At 40.0% G+C, this 8,897-nt stretch overlaps 1 protein-coding gene across 2 annotated transcripts in view; it reads right to left on the bottom strand.

Annotated features, from left to right (window-relative positions):
• Positions 1-8,897, bottom strand: part of UAP1 (UDP-N-acetylglucosamine pyrophosphorylase 1) — a 44,919-nt gene that overhangs the window by 15,990 nt on the left and 20,032 nt on the right. For both annotated transcript variants that reach the window (XM_030887728.2, XM_004706771.2), the window contains exons 3-5: positions 6,211-6,412; positions 3,132-3,307; positions 1,632-1,804 (exon numbers count right to left, since the gene is read on the bottom strand). In XM_030887728.2, coding sequence (XP_030743588.1) covers positions 1,632-1,804; positions 3,132-3,307; positions 6,211-6,412 — 551 coding nt within the window. The remainder of the gene's footprint in view (positions 1-1,631; positions 1,805-3,131; positions 3,308-6,210; positions 6,413-8,897) is intronic.

Raw genomic sequence — 8,897 nt, 5'->3', positions numbered from 1 at the left:
AATAATTTATGAATTATGAAGGGTTCATGAGGGAGGGGGAAGGGAAAGGGAGGGGGGAAATGAGCAACTGATATTAAAGGCTAAAGTAGAAGGCAAATGTTTTGAGAATGATGAGGGCAACAAATGTACATATGTGGTTGACACAATGGACGTATGTATGGATTGTGATAATTGTATGAGCCCCAATAAAATAATTGTTAAAAAAAATTTAAGACTTCAGCTTTTGGCTGTGACTTCCCATTAGATTTATAGATTAATTTTGAGATAAATGACATATTTATAATAGAAAAATCTCCAACCAGGAATATGATACATCTCTTATGCCAGGTCTTCTATTTTTAAATCCAGAAATTCCACGTTTATATATAGTCTGCTTTTGTCAGAAGTTTCAGCTTTAGGTAGAAAGGTCACCCCATCACATCGATATTGTAAAATTACTCTAGATTTTCTTCTACCACTTTTATAGGTTTAATTTTTTGTCCTTAACTATATAACCCATCTTAAAACAATTTTGCTATGAACTTTGAGGCAGAGGTCTGGGTTCTTTTCAGCTGTTCTACTTCATTTACTGAATAGTGCACGCTTCTCTTTACAGACTTGAAGAGCCGCAATCTTATACAGTACATTCTTATATAGAGATGGATAGTTTCTACTCTGTTCCATTCATCTATCATTTAAAGGTGAGTGCACCACACAAATTACTGTTCTTTTCTTTTTTTGATAACCCATTTTAATATTGGGTAGATTGTCTCCCATCATCCCTCCCTGCCATCATTATCCAGTTGTCATTATTTTCATGATAATATTTATATGCTTATTCTTAACTTCACAATTGTTGTCAAATATCCCCAAAGTAATTTGAGTAGGATTCTGATTGAGTTTGTGTCTTACATTAATTTGGTGAGAGCTGATACCTTCCCAGACTTAAATCTTTTCATTCAGGAAAGTAGTATTTATGTCTTGATTAAGTCTTCTAAAGAGCTGCATGTGTCTTACTTTATTGCCAAATATATTACATATTTTGCTTACCACCAAAGAGGCCTACCTCCTATACCTCATTTCTTTGACTGAAAAATAAAAAGCAAAAGAGTACTGCCAATAACAGTCTTATTTTTGGAATGTAAACTTCTCTATCAGTGTGTTTGTGGTCACTCAAGAAGTTATTAATCTTCTTAGTTGTCCTTATACCCAACCTACATATCTTCATCTTATTAACAAGGACACCATGAAATTACTGGTCGAATGCCTTGCTAAATTCTCAATCTGCTATTTCTACCGCACCTTCCTTATCTACTACTCTAGTAATTTTATCATAACAAGAAAATAAATTAGCCTGATCAAGCACAAGTTGATATGTAATCCCACGAATGAATCCATCCCACACTAATGATTACTATTCATTTTCCCAAGTACTTACAAATCATGTTTTAAGCTCTTATTGAGGTCTATGATTGTTTCTAAAATCAAATGTTGTGAATTTAAGAAAAAAACGAGGAAAGGCTAGTATAAGTACCTTAGAAGCAAGAATGGATCTGAAGTATTCAAATTACACTGAAAAACCAAGTATGGCTCCTAGAATATATACACTGACCGGGAAATATGACTTATGATATGCATGAGAAAGGCATTACCTTTGCTCCACAGTCTGCTCCTTTCTGAATGCAGAATCCGATGAAGCGGGGGTCTGCTACTTTCACTAATATGTTGTCAACACAATAGACATGAATGCTCCAAATGCCCCTCTGCTCCATGTCTTCCACAATGTTCTGGGCTGCCAGAGCCCGGTACAGACCACCATTCCCATCTGGGAAATAAACAGCCCAGAAGGAGCACGTCAAAACCCATGTTTACGTCGGCCACCCAAGGATTGCTTCATGTTTCCACACCAAGGTGAAGGTCTCTGAGAGCACAACCTCACATCAGAGGGTCAAGGAAATGAAATATCATTGAGGAAGGATTCAGCTGTTCAGTGTTATACTGTATGCTTTGAAACACTAATATAATATCTGGAAGATGATATTATTATTCTTGAACAAGGCAACCTCCAAAATTATTCTTTTCCTTTTGAACCATCTTTCTTACACTTCTCATTGAGAAATATGAAATCCTTTTCATCAGATAAGGATTACTTCAAATTTTGCTAGTATTTGTATGACTTGTTAACATTGCGGCATTTATCAACCCAACACTGACTAGCCCTCATCTCAAAAACAGATCAACATTTTATACGAAATAATTTGCATTTAAAAATTAATTAATAGGAGTCTACTGTGGCTTAAACTAAATCTAAGACGTTTCCTCTCCTCTATTTTTAGTGCTGCTTTTATGGATTTCTTTACTCAACAAACTCAGGCACTGGTTAAATGATTAAGAAAATCAAATGTTGTGAATTTAAGAAAAAATTAGAATACCTCACAAAGTAGATCCAAGGATAGTAAATTTCTCTTCCATTAACGAGAAAGAAGTAAGTTGAACTACAAGCCTACAAATGGAGGTCTCCGCTGTGAATTCTACTGGTTCTTTCCTTTCAGTCACTGAGTATAGATTCTCACAGGTATGACTCCCTCACTAGGGTCACACTCAGGACCCCTGCATGTGAAGACACGGGCACACACTGGCCAGTGCCAGGGGCACCAGAAACAAACAACAGAGGGCATGGAGCCCCTGGAATTATGCAAAGTGGTGGCCCTATCATACTTAGGATGTCTTTTGTATCGTGCTTCCTGTTAACCCACTCACACTATTTCCCTTTGTGACTGAATGCCTCCAATTATTTCACCTTGTTTAAGACAGTTAATGCTGGATAAAGTATAATTTAGCCTCTCAGTAACACAGTATTTCCATTTTTTTCACTAATAAATCATGTAGCATGAACCTTGGGTACATAAAATACAGAACAAAAAGAATGAACACACTGAATTCCCCCCAAAATGCTCTCTGGGCAGATTTCTACAAAAAGTACCCAAGTATCCATTTCACTATTGTTTTCATTTTTTTTCAATCATTACCAAATTAAACACACACATTAATTTTAGCATCCAAATTTCCATCTCAAAAAGGAAAAAAATATATAATGAATGACCCATATTATGAGCATTTCTGATCACCATAAATTAAGAGTCAATACAAACCTGGAGCCATAGAAATTTTGCCCTTTTCTTCCAAAATAATTTTCCCATCAAACTTCATAGCAGGCAGCATTCCCTGCTGAAAAAAGATTACATTCTCCTTTTTTAAACCAAAGTACTTGTGCTTTGCAAAGAACTCCTTTGTAGATTCCATTGTTCTGCCACTGGTCATTATATACCTTGCAAGAAAAAGAAAATCTTCAAAGTAATAATGCTATGTAAGTTAGGGCAAAATGAAGTTCTTTTTCCCTAGGCTAAAGATAATCTTTAGGAGCAGGACCCCTTGCTTTGGGTTCCCTTGTCCTTTTCCTGAAAAGGCACATTTATGCAGTAATATTATCAACCTTAGTGACTATTTAAAAAAAAAATCTAACAATATTAAACATATCTTCTGCATCAAAGAACTTGTAACTGGCTAAAGTAAGCATGCTGGAATTAAAAACTCTTCTAAATAAATAGAGGAAAAACTTATAACTGTACTGCATTCTAGTAAGTTCTTACTATTCTTACTAAAATTTGAACATGGAATGTGAGCTCTAGTCTCTGCTCACTACCCATTTAGAGTGACAAGCGCATAATCGTGCCCTGTGCCGTCACAAACACTCAAGCCCGGTGGCAATGGCCATGGCACAAGAGACCAAGTGCTATCGGAAATAGCCCTTGGTGATGGCAGTAGCATTTGTCCTTTCTAGACGGTTAAGTACATCCACAGGGAGATGTTTGTCTATTGCTGCTATAGATAGACCTAGATGTAAGCAGGCATTTCATGAATATTTGTTGAACAAACAAACAAATGAAGCAAGTATTATTTCCCACCACAGTGGCTGTCTGTCTCTTTAACCAAATAAACTTTGGTTGAGGTTTGATCATGATTTAGAAGGAGATGACAAAATGTTTGGCTCAACTGCTCTGTATCAGAAAAGAAGAGAAATTCTGAATTGGGAGGAGGTGGGAGGAAGAGAGAAGAAAGCCCAACTTGCTCGTGGGAGGCCAGGGCTGTAAGCTGAATGCTGGCCATCAGGAACACAGCTGTCTCTCAAAAGCCCCCAGAGGAATCAAGATGGCAAAACACACTCACCACCGGCCAACACCGTGCTGAGAACTAGAAAAGCTCGGGATTTTCAAAAGGCATCTGAGAGCTACAGAAACAGCAAGAACTGGAACTAAAATTCTGCAGAGGGGGAATCATTGAAAGAGGAACTGCGGATAAGGAGCTGCCTTTTCCTAGAGCATTTGCTGATTTGGGATCCTGGCTAGTGGCAGAGAATCGGGGTCTGGACCAGGCAGAAGACAACTGCTAGGGAACAGAGAAGCCAGGGGAGTTTGTGTTGGTCTCCTGGGGCTGACTGACAAGGTTAGAAACGTGTTAGCTTCACACGCTGCTCTGGGAAGGATATTAATGCGCTAAACCCAACTTTTCAGAAAGCAATGAGCAATTTCCTGTAATCTCTTGGTGTTTAAGAAACAGTATCTGAGGGAAGGCCCATGAGATTAGTAGTTTAGTATTATCTGCCACTGAATCACTCTGACTCATGGCGACCTAGGTATGTCAGAGTAAAGCCGGGCTCCTTAAAGTTTTCAAAGGCTGGTTTTTCAGAAACAGGTCACCAGGCTTTTCTCTTGAGGTGCCTCGGGGTGAGCTTCAGCTGAGCACATGAACCACTGACCCCATCTGCAGGTTCCCCAGCAGGGACTCAGAAACTGAGTCTGGTTCATAGCAGTAAACCAGGCGGACTGTCAGTTGGCGTGGGAATGAAGTTGGACAATGAAGTATGCAGGGACACTTGCTAAGCTTTGACGCTGTACTTGCCAAGAGCCTAGAAGACCTGGTGGTGTGAGTTTCTAGATTGAGAGAGCCCACTTAATGCCCTGAGCAATGGGTGAAAAAAGACCCATACCCCATCATCCGGAAATTGCAAAGGAGACACCACACATGCTTTGAAAGTTGGGGGGTTGGGTAAGGGGGATGTTGGACATTAGAATGGCTTAGGGCCTCTCAACAATGCTAGAAACCAAAAAGCAATGCTTTCAAATTTCAGAGGTAAAACGCTGTGGGGGGAGGTCAGATGCGCAGGCATTCCCCACCACCACCCCCAAGGTGATCAGTTGCCAGACTGCACTGGGCCTGCTCCCTGCTGCTGGAGACAATGGACTACTTCTCTCTGAAGCTTGGGACCATTAGCTTGATTCCTGTAGGAGGGGTTTACACCCTACTGATAATGGTTCATATGGAGACCCAGGAACAGGTCAAAGTTAATCTGCCATCCTAAATCTAGGATCCGCCCATCTTGTCACATGGGTACCCCCAATCCCTCCTCTTCCTATTGCATGTATGTCCCTAGACCACCCCCTCTCTTTACTGTATAACTTATAGTGCAACTCCTTCCTGTGACGTGTGTCTTCACCTGTAATTAGGGGGCTGGCACGTCCCGAGAGAGGATAAAAGCTTGGGAAGCATTAAAGTTTCTCTCTCTCCCTGGTCACTCCCCTCTCTACCCCCTTCTCCTCTCCCATCCTCTCTCCCTTGTTCCCTGGCCCTCCTTCCCTTCCCCCTCTCTCCACGTGGACCACCAAGCTGGGCTGAGGTGAGCAATGCTACCATGTAATGTGTCTGACTGCATTATTGTAATATCTCTCCTCTACCTCTCATGCACTCGATGACTTTAATATAATACTTACATATCTCAACAGTACAATTGTGCTCACTGAACCCATGGGTAGTAGTAGCAGTGGGGGCTGGCCCCCTACCCACCCCAAACTTAATACTACAAAATGCTTTTACACCGGAGATTGTACCACCTAGACAAACTATTGATCAGTTTCTAGACTAAGAGGAGACCTACTGAGTACCCACAGGTACTCAGGCAGAGATATAAAAACTGGATGGGAGTATACATGTAGCTTATTGAGGATATAGTGATTTTTTTGACCTATAATACTGCTTTTAACATACACAGTAAATGATACTTGCCAAGAAAATCAGTAGTAACAGGATATATGCCTGGATTATGAATAAACTATATGCATTTAAATATTATAAATCAATATATGTCCTGATACCTCCCCATGAGACATGTCTTACCAGGGAATAATGCATTTGTTGCCATATTTCTCAGCTAACTGCTGTAGTTTCAGGATGCGCTCTGCTTGAATCTGGAAAAGTGTTTTATGGGATGGCAAGCCAACATCATACATCCCCTTGGGATATGCGACTCCGAGTCTTGTCCCCTGCCCACCAGCTAGAAGAAGAACTGCTACTTTGTTCTGAGAAATCTGGAAAAGCCCTAGAAGAGAAAAACAGAACAAATAAACAAAACTCTTGTTATCACAAAGCCTCTACAATTCACTTTAGGATTACACATACCTAGGTGGCAGAAAAGGGGCATCTTCTCCATACTACACGAGGCATAAAGGCTATGCAACCCATCTATCTATAATCTTGTTAAAACATTTAAACTATTAAACCAATTAAATTTACATAACCCAACCAAATTCCAAAAAATGAATGAGATACTTTAATAAACTAATGCATGATTTTTATGGTCGCATAAGGCAAATATCCAAGAGGTATTCTAGCTGTTTGCCAGTATTGCACTACCTATTGAACAGATGATTTATAGACAACTCTTCGTGGCAGGTCAAGAAAAAGACTGGATGAAAGAGACTACTACGGTTTCAGAATGAATCATGATGCTATGTATTCCTTCCAGCCTATGAATAAATAACTAATTAATGAATGACCATACAAATATATTAAACAAGCTACCACCCAGTAGATGTAAAGAAAAGGAACCTTCAGCTAGGAAAACAGTGTAGTATAATGGTTAGGAACTCAGGCTCTGCAGTCAGGATATCTGGGTCTAAAACCTAACTCAGCTGAATGGGCTTAGGTGTTACCTGCAAAGGGGAATGAAAGGACTGTGTGAGGGAATGAAAATGTCCTATATTTTGACTGAGGTGGCAGGTAGCCACATAGTATACATTATTGTGGAAACTCACAAAACCAGTGTGTTTTTTGTATATCACTATACTTCAATAGAATCAATTAAAATGTCTAAAAACAAATGGGTCCTGCACCGTAGCTCAGAAGGATGTGCAACCTAAAGATTTAGTTCTTCTGTCTGGAAGCCTGTCCATTTTCACCAGGTCCAAGTTCAACACTAAGGAGTAGTCAACCATAATATCTGGATAAAGCACATTCCATCTTTGGACTAAAATAAATTCAAAATGGACTCATGATTCAAATGAAGAGGAGGACAGGAAAAGGATTTTTCAAAACAAAAGCTATTGAAAGACTGTTTGGAGGCACATATACCCCCCAAAACCTTGACATACACCACTTACAGGTGGAATATCTCAGCACCACAAAACACTGTAGCTTACGTGAGAGCCAATGCGAAGGCCAGGTCTATGGGGAACTAGAAAAAGGTAGTTTCAAATGAGAGGAAAGCAGTGTTTTCCAGTCTCGTTTTCTGAACTTCACACTTTGCTACAATTCTCAGAAGTGTTAAGAACAAAGTTTGCCTGTTGCCCACAATTAAAATCAGGTCTGAGGGTGAGTGATGAGGATCATTTTTCAAATCTTTAGGTAATGTGGGTTTATCTACTTTGCCAACTTCATGAGTTTAGTATTTTCAACATATTAGTTTTCTTAAAGCTAGCATACTAGTACATCAAGAATTAAAAGAAATGTGCTTTTAAAAGTTCACTATGAAATCAAAACAGTACCCTGTCCCAATTCTACTTTTTTCCCCTTTACTAATGAATGAGTATAATCCAAGGCATCACTCAGCAGTTATTCAACGTTTTCTGTCCATTAAAACAGTCAAAGAGCATTATGAATTTCCATAATTTTCACCTTTATCTGACATTTAATTTGCTTGCTCTTTCTTCCCTGCCTCAACCGAGAGCAATTAATTGTAGCTTTTAGAGTTCGAAAGTAAGAAAACAAAATCATGGATAACGAATAGTAGACCCCTGCAAGGCAGTTAATTATTTAATATGGCTCTTCTAGCCATAGGCTCTATCACTTCCAACAAAAGACTTTTTCCAGATGGGTCGGGGCAAGAAGGTGGGTGAGATTCTAATTGATTATTATATTATTCAGCTGTGAGTGACTCCATTTTGCTAGGTATAAAGTGAACCATATGAGAAGCAGGAGGGGTCATTTCACTACCACCAAGGCCAGGAATAGAATGTGTCCTCTGGGACCCGAGATGCATGTACAGCGAGCCTCCTGGATCCAGGAAGACAACTTGACATCAAAGAAGTGGCAGAGAAGCAGCAGCAGCAGAACCAGAAGCCGAAGCATGAGATAGAGCAGGGGGACTTCCAGCCCACAGAGCAAATAAAGCTGAGCACTTCCAGGGAGAAGGCTGGCTTGTAGTGTGGGATTCCTGTGCGCACTTCTTCAGGAAGCCAGATTGCTGACCCACAGAGCTGTCACTGAGAGCCTTTGGATTGAAGCTTGTGGAGTGGGATGTCTCTGGGCACTTAATTAGGAGAGCTGGGTTTGCTGACCAATGAAGCTGAAACGGAAAAGTCTTCAGTTAAGGCTTACAGTGTAATGCAAGTCCTTTGGGCATTTATCAGCATTCCTAAAAGGGCTTTGTAACATGTTCTGACTAAACAACTGTCTCCTGAACATTTCTAACCTGAACGTAACCGGGTAGCTTCCCTAATAAGCCCATAATTGAGAGCACTGTTTGTGAGCTCTGGGTGACTATTGCAATGAATAATAGAAGATTGCAGGGGAAAGTAGATTGGCCT

The sequence above is a fragment of the Echinops telfairi genome, unplaced genomic scaffold (genome assembly GCF_000313985.2).
Source record: "Echinops telfairi isolate 266 unplaced genomic scaffold, ASM31398v2 ScPeMD7_7424;HRSCAF=8462, whole genome shotgun sequence".
NCBI lineage: Eukaryota > Metazoa > Chordata > Mammalia > Afrosoricida > Tenrecidae > Echinops > Echinops telfairi.
Note: the sequence above shows the minus strand (reverse complement) of the source record. Positions and strands in the feature narration are given on the sequence as shown.